Here is a 21,895-nt window from a genome sequence, read left to right on the forward strand (position 1 = left end):
ACTTTGGTTGAAAACCATCCTCTGTATGTCTTAAAATCTTTTAAGTTTGTTTTATGGCCCAGTATATGGTCTTAGTATACGTTCTGTTAGCATTTGAAAACAATGTCCATTCTGCTGTGGTTGGGCAGAATGATCTATAAATGTCTAACAGAATCTGTTGGTTGTTGGTGATCTTGAGTTCTTCTGTTTCTTACTGATCTTCTGTCTAGTTTTATTCCTTGTTGAGGGAGGGATGTTAAAGTTCTGATGATCTGTTTTCAGTTTAGTTTTGCTTCACAAATGCTTCTATTCTAGAAGTCTGTTGTACTTACTGTATTTTTGTTTAATATGTTCTTCCTCCTCTTTTGTTCCAGCATTCTTTCCTTTATCATTTCCTTTATGTTTAGAGAACTTCCTTTAGCCAGCCATTCTTATAGGATAGGTCTGCTGGTGACAAATTCTTAGTTCTCTTTCACTCAAAAATGTCTTGATTTCTTCTTTTCTGCAGGATATTTTTCCTAGATAAGTTTCTCAGCTAATGGTTCTTTTCTTTCAGCACTTGAGAAATGTTGTGCTATTTCCTTCTGTTCTCCAGGTATATGATGAGAAATCTATTCTCATCTGAATTATTTTTTCCCCATAGGTAAGATGTGCTTTCCCTCTCTCTGCTAAGCTTTTTTGTCTTTAGGTTGAAGAATTTGACTAAGATGTGTCTTTGTGTGGATTTTTTGATTTGGCTTGGAATTTGTTCACCTTCTTGATTTTGTTGATTTTTATCTTTTGCCAAATTATGTGACTTTGGGACATTTTATTTTTTTCAACGTTTATTTATATTTGGGACAGAGAGAGACAGAGCATGAACGGGGGAGGGGCAGAGAGAGAGGGAGACACAGAATCGGAAACAGGCTCTAGGCTCTGAGCCATCAGCCCAGAGCCTGACGCGGGGCTCCAACTCCCGGGCCGTGAGATCATGACCTGGCTGAAGTCGGACGCTTAACCGACTGCGCCACCCAGGTGCCCCTATTTTTTTTATTTGAGAACTTCTTCAGTTCTAATTGTTTATTTTTGAGAGAGAGTTGGGGGGGCAGGCAGAGAGAGAGGGAGACAGAATCTGAAGCAGGTTCCAGGCTCTGAGCTGTCAGCACAGAGCCAGACCTGGGGCTCAAACCCACAAACTGTGATCATGACCTGAGCTGAAGTCAGATGCTTAACTGACTGAGCCACCCAGGCATCCCAGGACTTCTTCAGTTCTGCCTTCTTTCTCCTTCTGTGACTCTGAAGACATGAATATTAAATATTTTGTCATAGTTCCATAGGTCTTTGAGACTGTTAATTTAGTTTTTTTTTTCTCCACTAGGTTTTTTCTCTGATGTTCAGATTAGGCATTTTCTATTGTTCAGTCTTCAAGTTTACGGATTCTTTCCTCTGTCCCCTCCATTCTGCTAATTGCATTTAAAATATTTCTTTTACTCTTCAGTTGTAGAACTTCCATTTGGTTCTTCTTTATATTTTCCATTTTTTTGCTGAGACTCTTTTCATTTGTTTCAGGTGTGCTCATAATTGCTTATTACTTATGACTGCTATAAAATCTTTGTCAAATAGGGGTGCCTGGGTGGTTCAGTTGGTTAAGCATCTGACTTCGGCTCAGGTCATGATCTCGTAGTTTGTGAGTTTGAGCCCAGCATCGGGCTGTGTGCTGACAGCTCGGAGCCTGGAGCCTGCTTGGGATTCTGTGTCTCCCTCTCTCTCTGCCCCTCACCTGCTGACAGTCTGTCTCTCTCTATCTCTCAATAATAACTAAACGTTAAAAAAAATAAAAAGGGGGCGCCTGGGTGGCGCAGTCGGTTAAGCGTCCGACTTCAGCCAGGTCACGATCTTGCGGCCCGTGAGTTCGAGCCCCGCGTCAGGCTCTGGGCTGATGGCTCAGAGCCTGGAACCTGTTTCCGATTCTGTGTCTCCCTCTCTCTCTGCCCCTCCCCCATTCATGCACTGTCTCTCTGTCCCAAAAATAAATAAACGTTGAAAAATTAAAAAAAAAAAATAAATAAAAATAAAAATAAAAAAGTCTTTGTCAAATAGACGTCTCTGTCATCTTGATGTTGACATCTTTTTTTTTTCCCCATTCAGTTGTGATTTTCCTGTTTTTTAGTATGGCAAGGTATTTTCTATTGAACCTGGCACATTGGGGCGTTATGTTAATGAAATGCCGTATCTTATTTAAACTTTGTTTTAGCTGGCTTCCTCAGACACAGAGGAAGGTGGGTGCTGCCAGGTGAGAGTAGATGTCCAGGTTCCCTACTCAACCTCTGACACTCAAGGGGATGCTCTTCCTTACTTCTGGGTGAGGGTGGGAGTTCCTGACTCCTCGTGGGCCTCATGGGATACCTCCTCCATGGCTGGGAGTGATGAGTGCCTCTGGACTGACGTGGAAGTCAGGTAGAGTGGGGAGAGAGTAAGCGGGCCAGGGTGGGGAGTTGGAGGCAGTGGGAGAGTTTGGAGACCCTCGTCACTCTTGAGTGGTGGTGAGAAGTCCTCATTGTCCACAAGGCCTTCTCTTCCACTTCCCCAATAATGGTGGTGAGGGGGAGAACTCGTACCTGCTGGGTGGAAGTCCAGGTTCCCCATGTGGTCTTCATGGGGAGACCCCAGGGATGAAGTGCCAGCTCCCTACCCTAGAACAGGGCCACAGCTTTTTTCCGTGGTGTTTGTTTAGGGTAGAGCAGTTATTGATGAACGTTTTCTGTATTGCTGTGCTGCCTGTTTCCTGGTCATTTGGTTAAAGAGAGCAGACTTTTTGTTGGGGCTTTTATTGTTTGTACCATTTGGCGTTTCTGGGTTGCTGGCTTCTCCAGCACCCTGTCTGGGGTGTATGAGAGAAAAGGAAAACTCAAGAAACTCATTGCCTTGTTCTCTGGGTCCCAAGTTTCCTAGCCTGTCTGCTGCTTTCTGTCAAAGTCAGCTTATGTTTATTTGCATAAACGTCCAGGGTTTTTTAGTTGGACTTAATGGGAGGAATAGGGAAAAGTACATCTACCTTACTTTCTCAGAAGAGGAAATCCCAAATACAGTATTAAAAAAAAAAAGTACTACCAAGTTTTAATATTGCTATTCTCTTCTCTTAATAGAAGCCTAGCAATAATGTGCCTCCTGCAAAGTCAAAAAAAAATGCACAAGTTGGTTGGGAATTCCTTGTCCATAAATAATTCAGCACTCTTCAGATCCTTAGGACCTCCTTTTCGATCAACAACTTGCCATCGATGTGGCCTGTTTGGTAAGCATATTTCCCTCTGGTGTCTGGATTATATTTTCACACATTTGAAAACAATATATATTATTTTGGAGAGAGAGCAGGAGCAAGGGAGAGGGGTGGGGAGTGGGAGAGAGAGAGACAGAAAGAGGATGAATGAATCTTAAGCAGGCTCCAAGCTAAGCACATTGCCTGGTGTGGGGCTCAATCTCATGTGCTCTAGATCTAAACTGATCACTTCATGACCTGGGCCGAAATCAAGAGTTGGACGCTCAACCGACTGAGCCACCTAGGTGCCCCTGAAAAATATTTTTATTATGGAAAGTTTAAAATTTATTAAATGTAAACAGTAGTGTGTGTGTGTGTGTGTGTGTGTGTGTGTGTGTGTGTACCATATACACATCTCACCGTCGGCAGCTACCAACATCTTAAAGTTCTTGTTTGTCCGTACCTTTGCACTCTTGATGCTTCTTCACCTGTTATTTTCTATAGTTTTGTTTGTGATAATATTGACATGCACAGACTCAGACCCTATCAAGATACAGAATATTTCTGTCTTCTTAGAACATTCCCTCATCATCCCTTCCAGTCTCTGTACTGCTAGAGGCAACCACAGTTGTTCTTGCACCATAAAGTAGTTTTCTAGCTTGTGAATTTCGTATAAATGGAATCTTACAGTATTGACTCCTCTGTGTAAAGCTTTTTTTTTCATTTAGAATAATATTTTTCAGATTAATCTATGTTCTTTGTAATTTTTGTTAAGTAGTATTTGTATGATTATATCACTGGATTGCTTGTGTTTAGCTTTGGCTGTTATGAATAGAACGGTCTACATATTTTTGCACAAGTCCTTGTGTAAGCATAGGTTTTCATCTCTCTTGGGTACATACCTAGGAGTACAACTGCTAAGTCAAAGGGTAGGTATATGTTGAACTTTAGAGGAAACAGCCAAACCATTTTCCAAAGTAGGTGTTTCATTTTATGTTCCTAGTGGTACTGAATTCTGGTTGCTCCACATCTTTGTTATTTGGTGTTGTCAGTCTTTTCAATATTGGCCCTTTTCCTGGGTATATAGAGGTATCTCATTGTGGTTTTACCTTGCATTTCCCCCATGATCAGTGAGCAGTATTTCATGTGCTTACTGGCTATTTGCATAGTTAGCTCCTTTGTGTTTTTTTCTATCTCTTTTAGAGAAGAGGCATTCGAAGTCAGCCAGGTTTTATTGTTGTTTCGTAATGTGCTTTGTCTTGGTTTTTTAGATGACATATTTTTTTTCTGCCTGTATACTAATAAGGATTTAAAAAATTTTTTTAAAGTTTATTTGAGAGAATGAGCATGAATGGGGGAGGGGAAGAGAGAGGGAGAGAGAATGCCAAGCAGGCTCCGTGCCGTCAGCACAGAGCCTGATGTGAGGCTTGAACTCATGAACTGTGAGATGATGACCCGAGCCAAAATCAAGAGTCAGATGCTTAACCGACTACACCATCCAGGTGCCCCACTAATAGGATTTTTTAATACTTTATCTAAAAAACTTCCTGGGTTTTTCTGGGTGTGATTCTCTTGATTAGTTTTTTGTTTTGTACTTTTTTAATGGCACAAGATAATAAGCCACATCAGTCTGTTTGCACAAGTATGTTCTTATGGCCACACATTTTCTGTTTCCTTTGATTGCTTTTTTAACAACATGTATTCTAGGGGCGCCTGGGTGGCTCAGTCGGTTGGGCGGCCGATTTCGGCTCGGGTCATGATCTTGCCGTCCGTGAGTTCGAGCCCCGCGTCGGGCTCTGTGCTGACAGCTCGGAGCCTGGAGCCTGTTTCGGATTCTGTGTCTCCCTCTCTCTGACCCTCCCCCGTTCATGCTCTGTCTCTCTCTCTCTCTCTCAAAAATAAATAAACATTAAAAAAAATTTAAAAAAACAAAAACAAAAAAAACATGTATTCTGGGCTCTACTTTAGGAAGGTTAGTTATCTGCCTCTGATATTCATCTTTGCATTCCTATTTGCAATTTGAGAGGGATTTGAAAGTTTAATCTTAACACCTAATCATAAACAGCATAATCCTTTTCAAGTAATCTTTAAAAGAATTTTAAAAAAAGAGAGAGTGCGAGTGGGGGACGGGCAAAGAGAAGGAGTCAGAAGCAGGCTCCAGGCTCCGAGCTGTCAGCACAGAGCCCGACACAGGGCTCAAATTCATGAACTGGGAGATCATGACCTGAGCCGAGGTCAGACACCTAACCGGCTGAGCCACCCGGGTGCCCCTCAGGTGATCTTGATGTGATTAATAGAATAATGTGTTTGATATGTCTGGTCTTTGAAAATGTCTTGCTCCCAGCAACAAATACTTGGAATAAACACTGGCGATGTGGTTGTGGGGTGTGTTCTGTAGGGTCGCTGAGGTGCTCACAGTGTAAGCAGACGTACTACTGCTCCACAGCATGCCAGAGAAGGGACTGGTCAGCACACAGCATCGTGTGCAAACCCGTTCAGTACAAGTAAGCGCGATTTTCTTATTCATTAAAACTAAGGTGGTTTTTTTGTTTTGATAGTGTAACGATCAAATGAGGTAAGCAGGCAACAACTAGGTAGAAGTTACTTTTTATTGAAGTATAACATAAACATAAAAGCAAATCTGAAATGAACAGCTCTACAGACTTAGGACTGAGTTTTCATGAATATAATTTTATTAGATGGTACATATTCAGTTAGAACTTAAAGTGAGTTTGTGTTTGTAATGATGAAAGCTTTAGAATGCCTTACTTTTATGTAATCATGTATTCTTTCCTGAATTTTGATGAGGTAGAGCTCTCACAATGTCTCTCGAATTGTGATTTTAAAATACAAAAATCCTACTGGCATGGTATTTACCAGTTTGCAAAGCAGTTTCCATCTATGACCTCATTTGATCCTCGAAACTGTTGAGGTCTCGTGTGAGGATTATCTCCATTTTGCAGATAGGAAGCTGGGACTTGGGAGATTGTGGCTGTATATATCCCTTTTAATTAGGTGGCTTTGAAAGAGGCGGCAAGCCCACGTACAGGGTAAACCATTTCATAGCCAGCCTTGGACTGTTTTGCTTTGTTACTACTGGGATTCTCTCTGGAAGAAGCTGTTTTTCCCTTTCTGGATTCTGTTGATTGAGCATTTAACATCATTGTGGCCCCTACTCTTAATTGGCTCTGTACTAGAAGTATTATAATCAGCTGCTTTATTTCAGTTTCTACAAACGTGAAGATAGTAAATCACCTTTTGAAACTAAGAACATGGAAGTGAAAAATGAGGTATGATAAACCTTTTGCCTTTAGAGTAAACTTTGAATGACTTTTATTGAATTAAGAGGACTTAAGCTAAATAAAATATTTACCCCTTATTTCTACATTTCACCAGTGTTTATTTCTAAGTGATCTCCACTCACAGTGAGGCACCAAGGGGCTTGAACCCATGACCCTGAGATCAAGAGTCATGTGTTCTATTGGCTGAGCTTGCCGGGTGCCCTGCACCAGTGTTTATTTAAAAACAATTTCTTGTTGGGGCGCCTGGGTGGCGCAGTCGGTTAAGCGTCCGACTTCAGCCAGGTCACGATCTCGCGGTCCGTGAGTTCGAGCCCCGCGTCGGGCTCTGGGCTGATGGCTCGGAGCCTGGAGCCTGTTTCCGATTCTGTGTCTCCCTCTCTCTCTGCCCCTCCCCCGTTCATGCTCTGTCTCTCTCTGTCCCAAAAATAAATAAAAACGTTGAAAAACAATTTCTTGTTGAATAAATCTGTACATCTTAACGATCAATTGGGTGACTGTTGGGGGTCTTTGAGCATTGTGTGTGCCTGGCTCTTTTCCCCAAAGGACTTGAGAAATGCTGTGTCTCAGTGTAACTTCATTGAACTCTTGAGAGAGCCCCTTCTCCTGTAGTTCCTGCAGGCACATGTTCTCTGGCTTTGTGTAACAGCATCCTAATACAGGGCTCTGTGACCAAAGGAGCATTTTTTCTGTAATACTACTCTTCCATTTAGATAACTCTATGGGCTAAATCATTCATAATCTGAAAAATACTAACAGTGTCCAGCTCATGTCAACAGATAATTTTTAGCCTTCTCTAGCTGGTCCTAGCTTCTACTTTAAAAAAAAAAAAAAATCTGACTTCCTCAAATAATCATTGCTATAAAATGTTAGCAAGTACGAACTTAAAACGCTAAGCCCCTCTTTTTATTTCATAAACACAACATTATCATCACCATTATGGCCTGATTCTTAGGTGATCCCAGTGCTTTGTACACTGCCTGTAGACAGTGGGTTTTTTTGGCTCTTGAAAGTACACGCTATTTCTCTACTTTCTTGTTGAAGCCTAAGAGGCTATTTTTGCCTCAATTCCAGCAAGTAGTGGTCACGGTATCACTGAAACATGTGTTTATGTAAATAACTCACTTTTTTTTTCTTGGTTTTTTTTTTGTTGTTTGTTTGTTTTTTAACCCAGGGTCACTACCCTCTTGGACTTACTAAAGAAACAGCCACTTGTGCTGATAAAATAATGTTTTCTGATTTGAGAAGTCTACAACTCAGGAAAACCATGGAGATAAAGGTATTTGTTTAATTTATATAGACAGACATCCAAAGAACTGTAGCTTTTTGTTCCTTGTTTCCTATTTTCAGTTTGAGTTTATAAGATAGCTACAAAATATAACCGATGAAATTGGTAAGGATTGCCAAAACTGTAATTAATAACCTTTTTAAAAACTTACTATAAAACTTTAAGAAATTCATATTTGCTTGTGTTCTCAGTGAGCTACTGCACCTTTTCTGTCTTTGAAAGGGTACAGTTACTGAATTCAAGCACCCGAGTGACTTTTATGTGCAGTTATATTCTTCAGAAGTTTTGGAATACATGAACCAACTTTCCGCGTGCTTAAAGGAAACCTATGCAAATGCGGTGCATGAAGAGGATTATATTCCTGTTAAGGGGGAAGTTTGTGTTGCCAAGTACACTGTTGACCAGGTAACCCGTGATGAAATGAATGATTTAAGATGATGTTTTAATTTACTTTGCTCATACAAACTCGACACCAGAGCTTTTAATAATGCATTTGATGGCTTGATAAGAGGCTCTGGTCACACTCCTCTTTCTCTTCCTCGGTCAGTATTGCAGGTGTGTCGGGTGACCTCCTTCCTGCCCTTGCCCCCTCCAGCTCTGTTTACAGGCTCCTCAGTCGCCAGTTACAGACTGGCAGACTGTGAGTCCTGGATGGTGTTTATTTCTGCGGCGGAGGCATTAGTGTGTCTTAGTGTCTTGTGGGCTAGAAGAACCCGGGAAGAGTTGTGCCTATTAAAGTCTCCTAAAAAGACAAATTTAGGGGTTTCTTAGCCAGATTCCTAGAAAATTAACCTACCAAGTGCCTCAGCAGACCAGTAGCCTTTCCTTTGTGTGTTCTGTAGATTGGCTGAGGGTTTTCAGGCGTAAGGTTATGAAACGCTGTTCTGAAGCAGGGCGCCATTCTATTACACTTTCAGACCTGGAACAGAGTAATAATACGAGATGTTGATATGCTGCAGAAGAAGGCACAAGTCTTATATATTGATTATGGAAATGAAGAAATAATTCCAGTAAACAGAATTCACCAACTCAATAGAAACATCGACTTATTTCCTCCATGTGTGAGTCTTTTTCACTTTCTAAACTCCTAAGTGTCTCAAAGGAGCTCTTTTTAATATTTTGATGGGCACTGTATTTGCTTGTTCTATACTGTGATTGTTATTAGGAAAAAACACCTTCTGGTATATTTTTCATCTTTTACTAAGTAGATAATCATTGGCTTTCTTGGCTCCATTTAATAGGCCTTATTTACTTAAGTACTTAGATGAGAAACTTCGCATTTTTAGGGACATCTATCTTATCCATCAGTTCTTTTAAAATGATCTTTTTTTTTTTTTTTTGAGAGAGAGCACAAGCAGAGGAGGGGCAGAGGGCAGGGAGAGAGAGAATCTTTAGCAGGCTTCACGCCCAACACAGCCCCATCGTGGGGGCTCGATCTCATCACTGAGATCATGACCTGAGCCAAAATCAAGAGTTGGACACTTAACCAGCTGAGCCACTCCAGGGGCCCCTAAAATGATCATTTCTGTATTTATTACATTGTGTGGAAGCAGCCTGAATTTATATGTATGTGAGGGATAATTATTATCCTTTCATGAATTTTTGAGCTTCAAGAAGTCCCAAAAGGAAAAGCACTGTGGGTTAGAGTACCACAAGAGACAAATAATTATAAAGTTGTTTATTTGGTTAGTTTTTGAAGATTTCCAGTATATTTTCAGCATGAATTATATTCACATTATTAATTAGAAAAAGTCGTTTTCAAATAGTAACTTTTTTTTTTTTAGTAACTTACATAAAATCTTTCAGGCCATAAAGTGCTTTGTGGCCAGTGTTACCCCAGCAGAGGGGAATTGGAGCAATGAATGTATCAAAACTATTAAATCACTGTTAATGGAGCAGTACTGCTCTATAAAGATTGTCGACATCTTAAAAGAAGAGGTAGTTACCTTTGCTGTGGATGTTATGCTGCCAAGTTCAGGTAAGATCTAAGTCTTCTTTTTTAGATGGAGCACTTAATATGTTATTTAGTCTTTACTTGTTGCACAGAGAAGAAATAAAAACACGAAGTGAGGCCAAGTAGTAAGCTCCACTCGGAAGTCATTCGGGTTGTGATAAAAAGATGGCTTTGGCCCTGCGCTTGGGGTTGGCAGTTTGTCAAAGACCTGACGCACATTCCTAGAAATGGGTGGGCCAAAAAGCTACATCTATACTTAGTTTGGGGATAACTCTGTTACCCTTTTGATATAGCCATTATGATCTCTATTCATGATTTCTACTCATTTATTGGGAAAAAGTCAAGAATCTCTTTATGAATTTGTCCATGCTTGTGTCAGGAGTGCTTTTTCCTTGAACAACCTTCGCAGAACTGCATTGGTTTAGTATCGAGACTTTGAATGCCTAGTGTTTAAGTGGAATACTAAATGGAAACACCTTGGAATCCTGTCCTTCTGTGCTGGCTTTCTGTGTGTTTGAAAAGTGACTTCTCAAGTTATTACTCTTCTACTTTTAGAGATCCAGCGTCACTTGGTGACTTGGTAGAAAATTGACTTAATCCTGTTGTGAAATTAAGTATAAAATCTATTTTCTTTCTTTGCTGTGTATGTTAACAGCTTGGGCTTCTGGATGTTATTTTATGGAACTTGAAGTTCATATCACACTGGCTACCCTTGTTTTGGCTATACTTTATGTCTGAGAAAAAGTAGTCCTATTTTAACACTAAATTTATTTTTTCTCCTAAATGGTGGCCATACTAAGCATACCAGCGAGGTGGTAACTAAACCTTTCATGTTATCCAGAATTTTGAAGTGAAATACTTTCATTAGATTTTCTGCCAAGTGATGATGAGGATTTTGTCTCAATTTTTAAGGCTGAGCATTGGAAACTGTATTTTGCACTTAGAAATTGAGCTGGTAAGGAATATACCAGTGTATTAATAGCCATAATCTCTAGATCATTAGATCATCTCTAGATGATTGTGACTCGTGTATTTATGCCTTTCTTCTAATACTTGCTGTAATATCTCAATGGAGGTACATTTTCTTAAACATTTTTAGGAAAACTCTTAGACGATGTGCTCATAGAAATGGGATATGGCTTGAAACCCGAAGGACAAAATTCTAAGAAACAGAGTGCAGATCCAGGTGAGTATACAGATTAATATTGAACAGTATAGTGACTCTGGGTACTGAAAAGTGTCTTCTCTACTGAACAAAAAAGGGCAGAGCTGTTGCAGTGTCAGATTTAATGGAAGTGATAACCATTCTTTGAACTTTATATAAAAAAGGTGATGCTTTTTCATTCAGTGGTACATCCTGTCTAATTTTAGTTTACCCTGCCTGTTTTCCTTCCCTGTCTTCCAGATCAATCTTTGACATGATGGGTATCAGAAATTTTTAAAGTACTAGGGGCACTTGGGTGGCTCAGTCGGTTAAGTGTCCAACTTCGGCTCAGGTTATGATCTCACAGTTCGTGGGTTTGAGCCCCACGTCAGACTCTGTGCTGTCAGCCAGGAGCCTGGAGCATGCTTCATATTCTCTGTCTGTCTGTCTGTCTGTCTGTCTGTCTCTCTGTCTCTCTCTGCCCCTTCCCTGCACGCTCGCGTGCGTTCTCTCTCTCTCTCTCTCCCTCTCTCCCTCTCTCCCTCTCTCCCCCTCCCCCCTCTCCCTCCCTCCCCCTCTCTCCCTCCCCCCCTCACTCTGTCTCAAAAATAAACATTAAAACAATTCTAGAAATTTTGAAGTACTAAATATGACACTTTGAGTTGAAGGGTTTTAGCTAAAATTTCCTTAGTTTAATTTTTCCTCCTTATTTGGTTATTCTAGAAATAATAAATAGGGATATAACATTCTGTTCTGGTAAGATGTTGTTTCTTAAGTTTTTACTACTTGTTTAATTATGTGTGTGGCTTTTCATTTAGTATAACAAGAGAACCAAGAAGATTTGCTATCAGCATTTTATTTTCTCATTGTTTAGTTTTATGTATTGTTTATTGCAATGTTTTCGCCTTCACTTTGTTCCTTTACAAATTACTTTGGATGTGGACATACTTCATTGTTTCTTGCTCATTCACCCAGAGGTGATTGCCAGTTAATGGTGCTGTGATTGGATGCATCCTTTCATATACACAAATCGACTTATCTTTAAATCTACCTTATCCCTGCCTCCTGTCCTTTGCCAAGTCTTTATTGATGGTTCTTTCTAAATATTGTTTGTATGTGACTTTTTTTTAAATCTTTTTTTCTTTTTTTCTAGCTCAGGAATCCTTACTATTTGTGGATAGTTGCAACAACCTTGTGACTTTATCTTTTGTCTCCTGCCTGTATTCTTACAGTATTGCCTATATGATATCCCCAAAACACAAGTGTTGGTGTGCCAGCTCTGCTGAAAAGTTTTCAGTAATTCTTTGCCATCTGGAGGAGAAAACCAAACACTTATTGGTCTAATGATTGAAACCATAAGTGTTGGTGGTAGTTTAGGGGGAGTATAGAGTGAGGAAAAAATAGGGAGATTGATCTGGGGCCTGCAACATCAAGTGAGAAACCACAATGGGATGGGTGGATAGAGGATGGGGAAGAAATTGCCAGAGCAATAGGAGGGTGAAGGCTTCTAGGAAGGAGTCATCAGTAATAATGGCAAGTGTTGCACGGGTATCCAGGGGAAGGAACAAACATCTTCTGGGCAGTATTTGCTTCACTGAGGAACTGTGGAGGTACCATCATGGAGGGTGTTCTGTGATTAGTACAGACACCTAGAGAAGAGATTATAAAATGGTGTGATAGAGGATATGCACGCAAATGCCGTGGGAGCACCTAGGAAGGACACCTAACCCAGATTCGGAGGGAAGCCTTTTCAACGTGACAGCACACTGAGCAGGAAATAATCAGGTTGCTGGGGGATTGGGAGTGTGTCCTGGGAAAGAAGAGTGGCATGTGTTAAGGCCTGGAGGTGTTGGAAGGAGCCTGATTGGGCCTGAAAAACTGCAAAAATTAGATTAATGAAACCAAAATGCCTTGTTTTTCTGTTTTCTGTTAAGGTGATGTTGAAGATGTTGGAAAAATGACAGCTGAAAACAAAGTTGTTGTAGACAGAAGTGATCTGATCCCCAAAGTGTTAACTGTGAATGTAGGCGATGAGTTCTGTGGTGTGGTTGCTCACATTCAGACCCCAGAAGACTTCTTTTGTCAACAGCTACAAAGTGGACGTAAGCAAATTTTCTTGATTGTCCTATCAGTATAACCCACTTCAAGAGACTCAGCATGCGAAAATGAAGATAATGTGTAGGTTTGTATTTCTTTTGTTTAAGATGTGATCTGTATCTACAGATAAGCTTGCTGAACTTCAGGCGTCCCTTAGTGAGTACTGTGGTCAAGTGCCTCCACGCTCAGATTTTTATCCAACCATTGGTGATATCTGTTGTGCACAGTTCTCAGGTGAGGAAAGAGTATTCCTGAATTTTTTTTCACTTACAATGAAGTAAAAAAAACCAAAAACCCCAAACAATCTTCATTTTGCACTGTTTGGCTGCATTCAAAGTTTGAGTATTAAAGTGCACCAGTCAGTTTTAAATACATCCAGTTAAATGGACTCAAAGTGTGTGACGTAAGGGAGGAAGGCCTGTTGCAGTGGGGGGGGGGGGTGGTTGGTAAAGAAAGTTTTTATTGTTTTATCAGTCCTTTAGTTTTGGGGACTGGTGCAGATAATTGTATTTACATCCGTACATGAATGTGCAATCTCCCGGGATCACGTCTTTACCGGTTTTAGTGGGAGTAGCAGGAGGCCTAGAAGCATGGAGCTGTCACGGCACAGCTGTATTAAGTGGGTTCGGTTCGTCTCTGCCGGAGGGGAGAGCCTAGCAGCCTTCCCGTAAACTGGTTCCTTGGTTGGTGGAGTCTGGTTGACTCCTACTGCCAGGTGTTGTAAAGTTAGCCCCGCTTGATGCTTAGCAAATTGTTCCTGCATTGATCAAGGCATCGTTGTGATTTCACACACAAGACTCTGTCCTGCGAGTTAACTGTCTATGGGGCAGATGAAGCGGTTGTAAGTGGTGGCAGCCCATGGAGTGAGTGAGGGGTCTAAGACCTGCAGAAAGATGAGATTTTAGGGGTTTAAGGCTTCCAGTAGGCAGAAGTAGCACTGTTGACTCAACATACGTTGTTCCGTAAAGCTTGATACTGTATTAAAGCCTACAGATGGCCATCTCCGGATTTGGGAGGGAAAGTTTGTATTTATATCTGTACTGGAAAATGATTTGAGACTGAGTCTCTCCTTTTTTCAGAGGATGATCAGTGGTACCGGGCCTCCGTTTTAGCTTATGCTTCTGAGCAGTCTGTACTGGTCGGATATGTAGATTATGGAAACTTTGAAATCCTTAGTTTGACGAGACTTTGTCCCATAACTCCAAAGTTGTTGGAATTGCCAATGCAAGCTATAAAGTGTGTGCTGGCAGGTATGAAATTTTTATGGTCCCCATATTCTTAAAATAGCAAAACCCCTAAGAGCATTAGAAATGAAGTTAAACCAATGAGAAGATAAAAGAATGTGTTAAGATATAACTTCTCTTAATGAAAAAATAATCCTTAATAGAACATTTAGGAAATACACAGGACTACTTTGCTATCTCTAATAAAATAAAACTTAATGTATCATAATATTGAGTATTTTTGGTATTTATAGAGTCTGCATTATTGACATCATAGAAGTGGATTCATGACATAAAGTAGGGCAAAACCTGCTTATAGAAACAGTAAGAACATTGTGCTTAGAAATTACTGTATGTAGAGGCGCCTGGGTGGCTCAGTCATTTTAAGTGTCTGACTCTTGAGTTCAGCCTGCGTCATGATCTCACAGTCCTGAGATTGAGCCCTGTGTTGGGCTCCGTGCTGAGCCTAGAGCCTGCTTAAGATTCTCTTTCCCTCTCCCTCTGCCCCTCCTGTGGTCATGTGGCTGCTCGCCCTCTCTCAAAATAAATAAACGTTAAGAAAAATTTGACTGTAAATATAATTTATCCCATCAAGAGCCGGGGCTGCTTTCCATGTTAGTAAATTGGCTTCTTTATTCAAATGTACTGTAATTGAACTAGTATACGATTATCAGAAGGATATTTCCAAGTTCATGCTACGAGTAGTGTTCTTTTAACTGCATCTTGCAACCTATCCAAGAGCATTTCCTTGGCATAGGTTGCAAATGTAGTTATGTTACAAGACACCTCCGTAGGTGAAATGGAGGTGTTGGAGGTATGTTTCTTTTTGTATGATATATATTACGATTGTTTTCTAGAAAGGGTAGAAATAATTTACACACCTACCAGAAATATAGCGGGGAGCCCATTACTTCACAAATTGGTACACCAAGTAGACACTTCTGTATTTCATGCTGATAAGTTAAAATGAAATCATTTCAATTACTTTATTACCAGTGAGGCTGAACATTTTTTCTTCAGTTACCTGCTCTTATTTTATGAAAAGACTGGGTGTAACTCTGGGTTAATTTGTAAGTGCCTTTGGAGTGAGTGATACAGATGTTTTTGTGTCGTTCTAAGGGACCGTATTTCTTCCTGCATTGTTTTATACTTTTGTTTATGACTTTCTTAACTTATTGAGATATAATTTACATACCATAAAATTCTTGGTCTTAGGTACACAATTCAGTGATTTTTTAGTAAATTTACCGAGTTGTGTAGCCATCACCATAATCCACTCGTAGAAATTTCCATCACCCTGATGAGGTTTCTTGTGCCCATTGATAGTTAATCCTACCTTCCCAGGTGACCACTAGTCTAATTTCTGTCTTAGCGATTTGCTTTTCTGGACATTTCATATCAGTGGAATTATGTTTTGTTTACATAGAAGTATAGCCATTTTCTCTTTGTAATTTTGCCTTCATTTTCATGGTTAGAGAATCCTTTTGCTCAGGTGGGACTTTCTGGGTCTGGTGTTTGTCAGATTCCTTAAGTTTAACTTTATGGAAATTGGGAGCTAAATTTCTAAGTGCCTGTTATAAGAAATATTTTAACATTCCTTTAAAAATTATTTGTTAGGAGTAAAGCCATCATTAGGAATTTGGACTCCAGAAGCTATTAGTCTGATGAAAAAAATTGTACAGAACAAAATGATCACGGTGAAAGTGGCAGACAAGTTGGAAAATAGTTCCCTGGTGGAGCTTCTAGATAAATCTGTGACACCTCACATCAGTGTTACCCAAGTTCTCATAGATGCCGGCTTTGCTGTGGGGGAGACAGGGGTGCTGACGGATAAACCCAGCATCGTGAAAGAAGCCAGTGGTAAGTAAAATGTCTCCTTCATAATGCCCATGCTGGAGTTCAGACAGTTGTGTGTATATGTGGCTTCTCATACTTTCAAAAAGAGTTGATGTTGGGGCGCCTGGGTGGCTCAGTTGGTTGAGCGTCCGACTTCAGCTCAGGTCACGATCTCGCGGTCCGTGAGTTTGAGCCCCGTGTCGGGCTCTGGGCTGATGGCTCAGAGCCTGGAGCCTGCTTCTGATTCTGTGTCTCCCTCTCTCTCTGCCCCTCCGCCATTCATGCTCTGTCTCTCTCTGTCTCAAAAATAAATAAACGTTAAAAAAAAAAAATAAAAAAAAAGTTGACGTTAAGTGTCTTTTTGTCTTTATTATTATTATTACTAATGTTTGTTTAGTTTTGAGAGGGAGAGAAACAAGACAGAGTACAAGCAGGGGAGGGGCAGAGAGAGAGGGAGACACAGAATCTGAAGCAGGCTCCAGGCTCTGAGCTGTCAGCACAATGCCTGACGCGGGGCTCGAACTCATGAACCCTGAGATCATGACCTAAGCTGAAGTTGGACGCTTAACCAACTGAGCCACCCAAGTGCCCTTTGTCTTTTTGATCCAGGCATTCATTTATATACATATGAGTGTGTTTGAGAGCTGAAAAAAAAATTTATGGGTCACTAGCTGCTGAAGGGTCAGACATATGAATTTAAAATTCAGTGAGGTAGTTATGGCTAGTTGTAATACTGATTGTTTCCTTTAAAGTCACTAAGAAAGTCACTGGAAATTCAGTTCTTCTTCAAATGCAGATACCTCACTGACCCCACCTCCCATCCCCACTTTGACCATTTGTTTTGCAAAATGTTCATTTATTTTCACAGTTCCCTTAGGTGTAGAAGCAAAACTAAATCCACTGGAGTGGACATGGGTTGAACTTACTGTTGACCAAACAGTAGATGTTGTGGTCTGCATGATATATAGTCCTGGAGAATTTTATTGCCATGTGCTTAAAGAGGATGGTAAGTTGACTCTTCTCATTGATTTCTTTGTACAAATACGTTGATGTAGATAATAACTGGAGATGAGTTTAATGAATAATAAAATTACTGTCTTTACAAGAAGGGCCAAGTGGGTAGGTATTTCTGCTTCCAAGAAAGATTTGGTTATAGTTGCCTTTTATTCCATTTTAAGCTATTATTTCTATTTTCGAAAGCTCTCTTTATATTTAAACCAGGTTAGATTTCAAAGAATGTCTTCTAAATTTGTTTTTGAAAATTAAATTTAACGGTTGATTATATTAAAGCATAGCACGCATATATACAAGTGCATAAATAGTACTGCATGACACATTGTCAGAAAGTCAAAACCCTGAATAATCAACATTTAGGTCAGGAAATAAAGCATTCCCAGAATCCAGAAGTTTCCTTCGTTTCTCCTCTGATTACTACCCTTTTCTCTCTTTAAAAGGTAAATACTGGGGGCGCCTGGGGGGCGCAGTCGGTTAAGCATCCGACTTGAGCCAGGTCACGATCTCGCGGTCCGTGAGTTCGAGCCCCGCGTCGGGCTCTGGGCTGATGGCTCGGAGCCTGGAGCCTGTTTCCGATTCTGTGTCCCCCTCTCTCTCTGCCCCACCCCTGCTGTGCTCTGTCTCTCTCTCTCTCTCTTTCAAAAATGAATGAACAAAGTAAATACTGTCCTGCCTTCTAATAGCATAGATTAGTTTTTCCTGGTTTTGAACTTTATATAAGGAATCCTACAATGTGTGCTCTTGTATTCCTTGCTTTTTTTTTTTCCACATTGGTTGTGAGATCAGTTCTTCATTTCCATGTGTGGCAGTAGCTTGTGTCTTGTTACCCCGGTGTGTTCCACCATGTGAATGTACTGTGGATTTATTTCTTTTTAAGGTTCTTTTTAAGGTTCTTTTTAAGGTTTAGGGGGTTGTTTCTACTTCTGATCTGTTTAACGATACTGGTGTGAACATTTCCGTCCAAATTTAGTGCACGTGTGTATGCGTTTCTTTTTAATATACTCCCAGGAGTGAAATCAGTGGCCCTATCCTAACGGGTATGTATATTTTCAGCTTTGATCAATGAAGGCCAGAAAGTTTGCAAAGTGATGATTATGACGCTTGTGAGTTTGAGAGTTTTAGTTGCTCCACATCCTTACACTTGTATTTCCCTTCTTTTTCTTTTGAGCTATTCTGGTAAGCATCGTTAATTTTAGCTTTTCTAAATCTTGGTTTTCCTCTCTACCAAATGAGGACATGACACTAGGTGCCTAAGCTCGTCTGGCTCCCAATTTGTGAGATCTGTTATCCTTCCCTTCAGAATTATCTGGTAGGTAGATCACTATTTCGTATAGCATAAGACGTGAACATTTTAAAGTTACTTTTTATAGGTGATTATACAAGCCTATGGTACAAAATTCAAAAGTTACAAAAAGAGTGTAGAGTGGGAAGTTTCCCAGTCCCCTCTGAGTTTTCTGAATATCTTTTCAGAAGTAGTCTATGCATATGCTTGTGTGAATGTATATGTCTCTGTTTGTGTAGGCATACACGGTAAATGCTGTGATGTTTGCACTTTGCTTTTGTCCCCACGTGGTCCTTTCTTCATTCTTTTGTCTTTTATTTTATTTTTTTTCAACGTTTATTTATTTTTTTTTGGGACAGAGAGAGACAGAGCATGAACAGGGGAGGGGCAGAGAGAGAGGGAGACACAGAATCGGAAACAGGCTCCAGTCTCTGAGCCATCAGCCCAGAGCCTGACGCGGGGCTCGAACTCACGGACCGCGAGATCGTGACCTGGCTGAAGTCGGACGCTCTACCGACTGCGCCACCCAGGCGCCCCTCTTTTTGTCTTTTAAATTAAACTTCTAATAGTGGAATAATTTTAGATTTACAGAAAAGTGGCAGAGATGGTGCAGAGTTCCCGTACGCCTCTCAGCTAGCTTCCTCCATAGTTAACGTCTCACAGAATTGTGGTACGTTTGTTACAACTGAGAGAACAACATGGGCACCTAGTCATGAACTGAGATGGGGACATGTCCTTTTTCTTTCTACTCCCACTAATGGCCTTTTTCTATCCCAGGGTCTAGTCCAGGATGCTGCATTGCTGTTCTGTTTCCCTTTTCATGGTTATGTGGTGTTTCACTATGTGGGTTTATCCGACCTCTTATTATTGAAACATTCCTTGTGTTCTCTGGCTTTATTCTGTGAGTGTGTTGTCCGGGCAAATTCCCGTGTAATTATTAAGTCAAAGGATGCATGTGCTCGTGCTTTGGAGTACGCCCAAGGGGGCCGGCCAAGCTAATTCCCACAGACACGTACACACGCCTTTCCCACACCATTTTCAGTAGTGTTTCTTAAACTGAAAGGTGACAGCTCTGACTTGTTATAGTTTACTTTCCGTATCTGTGAAGGGGCCTTTGCCACATGCGTAAAAGGCAGCTGCTTTCCCTTAAGTTGTTGTGTAGTGTCAGGACCCCTTGACTCAGCATTTAAAGCTCTCCATGGTGTGTACTTTCCCAGCACAGTGCTGGTATGTTCTTCATGGTTCACGTTCCACTTCCCTGCTTCGCCAAACTGCTCCCACCAGGTGAATTTTGGTTGCTTAATTTTGTACTTTGCCTCAGGGCCATTTCTGGTTCTTTGGGAATACCTCTCCTTCTCTGTCCTATTTCTTTATAAAAGCAGCACACAGAGCTCACCTCTCTGCGTTTCCCTAGCAGATGTCTGTGCCATCCACTCAGTCATTCATTATATGTTCTCCTCCAGGACATATAAGCTTGTGTGTCACTTTGTGTACAGGCTTGTATGCTCTGTCCTTAGCCCTGTGCACAAGTTCGTGCTCTGGTGTTCTGGTAACCATGCCATAGTTGGGGATTACCAAGAGCTTTAACTAATTACGACTTACTTTCCCAGTTAATTTTTTTAATGAGAAAAAGAGAAAAGCATCTGGTATACTTAATAGTTGTTTGGGAATGTACCTGAGGTTTTATGATCAAAACATTTCCAACTTAAAAGGAAAAATCTGTGTTCTGCATGCTTTTTTAAATATTAAATGCTGTATGTGTATTGCATTTTCAGCTTTAAAGAAACTCAATGATTTGAATAAGTCGTTAGCAGAATATTGCCAGCAGAAGGTGCCCAATGATTTTAAAGCAGAAATAGGGCAACTGTGTTGTGCTCCTTTTGCAGGTAAGTTACAGTTGGTACAGTCTTGACTTTGATAGAAAGTTTTGTTTCCTGATGTTGAGCCCATATTTTGATGTGTATTTTCTTCCCCGTGTTTAAGCAAGTATTTCTCACAATCAAGACTAAATGAATGCAGAAAGTGTCATGTCTAATACTCTGTTTGTAACAAGGAACCTCCAAATGGAACTTCCTTACCTCCATTTGTTAAATTTCATTAAATGCTTTTCTTTCCACAATCTCTGATATTAAAGTAAGTTAGATAATGGTTCACTGCAGGTTCATTGTTTCTTCTGGTCACCTGTGTATATACTTAGTTTGGAAGTATATTTTATGAGACTCCTTAATTTCTTAAAAAAAATTTTTTTAATGTTTATTCATTTCTGAACAACAGAGAGCACAAGCAGGGGTGGGGCGGAGAGAGAGGGGGACACAGAATCTGAAGCAGGTTCCAGGCTCTGAGCCGTCAGCACAGAGCCCAATGTGGGGCTCAAACTCATGAACCGTGAGATCATGACCTCAGCAGAAGTTGGACGCTTAACCGACTGAGCCACCCAGGCGCCCCACCCCTTAATTTCATCGTATGAGTTTTTCTACTATTTTTATATGATTTTACTAATAACAAGTAAAACAGTTTGTCATTAGTTATGAGAGTATTATAAAACTTCCAGATTGACAGATAACATTTAAGGTTATTAAGTCTTACCTTCACTTTCACGCTCTGTTTATTGGATAGGTGATGAGTGAAATCTTAAATTTATATTAGATTAATGTTAAAGTGTGCTATAAAAATTTGGATGTGTTCTAAAAACAAATTTTGATAACTCTCCTGGGGATTTCTGAATGAAAACTAGAGGCATCATCTGGAGAAGGAAAGCAGATTTATTAGCTATTTTACGCAGAGGATTTTTCTTTGGAGATAAAAATTTCAAATGTTAATAGAAAGGAAATAATGTTCTGTGTTACAAACTTTGTGTTAAATGTAGGTGATGGTAATTGGTATCGTGCATTAGTCAAGGAAATCTTGCCAGCTGGAAATGTTAAAGTCCATTTTGTGGATTATGGGAACATGGAAGAAGTTACTGCAGATGAACTCCAAATGATCCCATCAAAATTTTTAGAACTTCCGTGTCAAGGGATACGGTGCTGGTTAGCAGGTATGGTGCAGAATAAGCTTTCAAAACTGTCTTCTAATACTTAGGGTAGATGTACTTTTAAGTATTAACATCTGTAATTTTAACATGTGAGCTAGAAGATCTTGCTTCATATTATAAAATTTAGAAACGTACTTTTGAAGATGCTGGCCAGAGTGTTGAGTGTAGATGCTAAAAGGAGGGAAACAGCTGCTTTTCTGGGCTCGAGATGGGAATGAAAACTGATATGTCCTCTTGAAGACGTTTTGCAGGATTTCTTAGGAGCTTCAAATAGTCCTGCCTTTTGTCTGAGCATTTTTACTTGTAATAATTTATCCCAAAGAAATGATCTTGGAGTCTCACAAAGTTCACCTACAAGGACGTTCCTTATACTGCTGTTAATAGCAGCAAAACAACGCAGGCAGCTAGGCAGGGGATGGGTTCAGTGATGACCTGTAGGGTTGAAAACCTCAGCACCTGCTTCAGATGGTGCTGTGAGGGGCCAGTGGGTGCTGAGGACAAAGGCTCCCC

The 21,895-nt window shown here is 40.4% G+C and overlaps 1 protein-coding gene across 1 annotated transcript in view; it reads left to right on the forward strand.

Moving 5' to 3' along the window:
• The window catches only part of TDRD1 (tudor domain containing 1), a 50,491-nt gene that overhangs the window by 15,407 nt on the left and 13,189 nt on the right, over window positions 1-21,895 (forward strand). Inside the window, 16 exon segments of the mRNA XM_043597605.1 lie at window positions 3,105-3,137; window positions 3,139-3,250; window positions 5,613-5,718; window positions 6,441-6,504; window positions 7,688-7,792; window positions 8,024-8,206; window positions 8,719-8,862; window positions 9,608-9,779; window positions 10,855-10,941; window positions 12,834-13,001; window positions 13,123-13,230; window positions 14,076-14,246; window positions 15,837-16,079; window positions 16,924-17,061; window positions 20,127-20,237; window positions 21,218-21,388. Of these exon segments, the coding sequence (XP_043453540.1) occupies window positions 3,105-3,137; window positions 3,139-3,250; window positions 5,613-5,718; window positions 6,441-6,504; window positions 7,688-7,792; window positions 8,024-8,206; window positions 8,719-8,862; window positions 9,608-9,779; window positions 10,855-10,941; window positions 12,834-13,001; window positions 13,123-13,230; window positions 14,076-14,246; window positions 15,837-16,079; window positions 16,924-17,061; window positions 20,127-20,237; window positions 21,218-21,388 (2,116 nt within the window).

Source organism: Prionailurus bengalensis, chromosome D2, assembly GCF_016509475.1.
Source record: "Prionailurus bengalensis isolate Pbe53 chromosome D2, Fcat_Pben_1.1_paternal_pri, whole genome shotgun sequence".
Taxonomy (NCBI): Eukaryota; Metazoa; Chordata; class Mammalia; order Carnivora; family Felidae; genus Prionailurus; species Prionailurus bengalensis.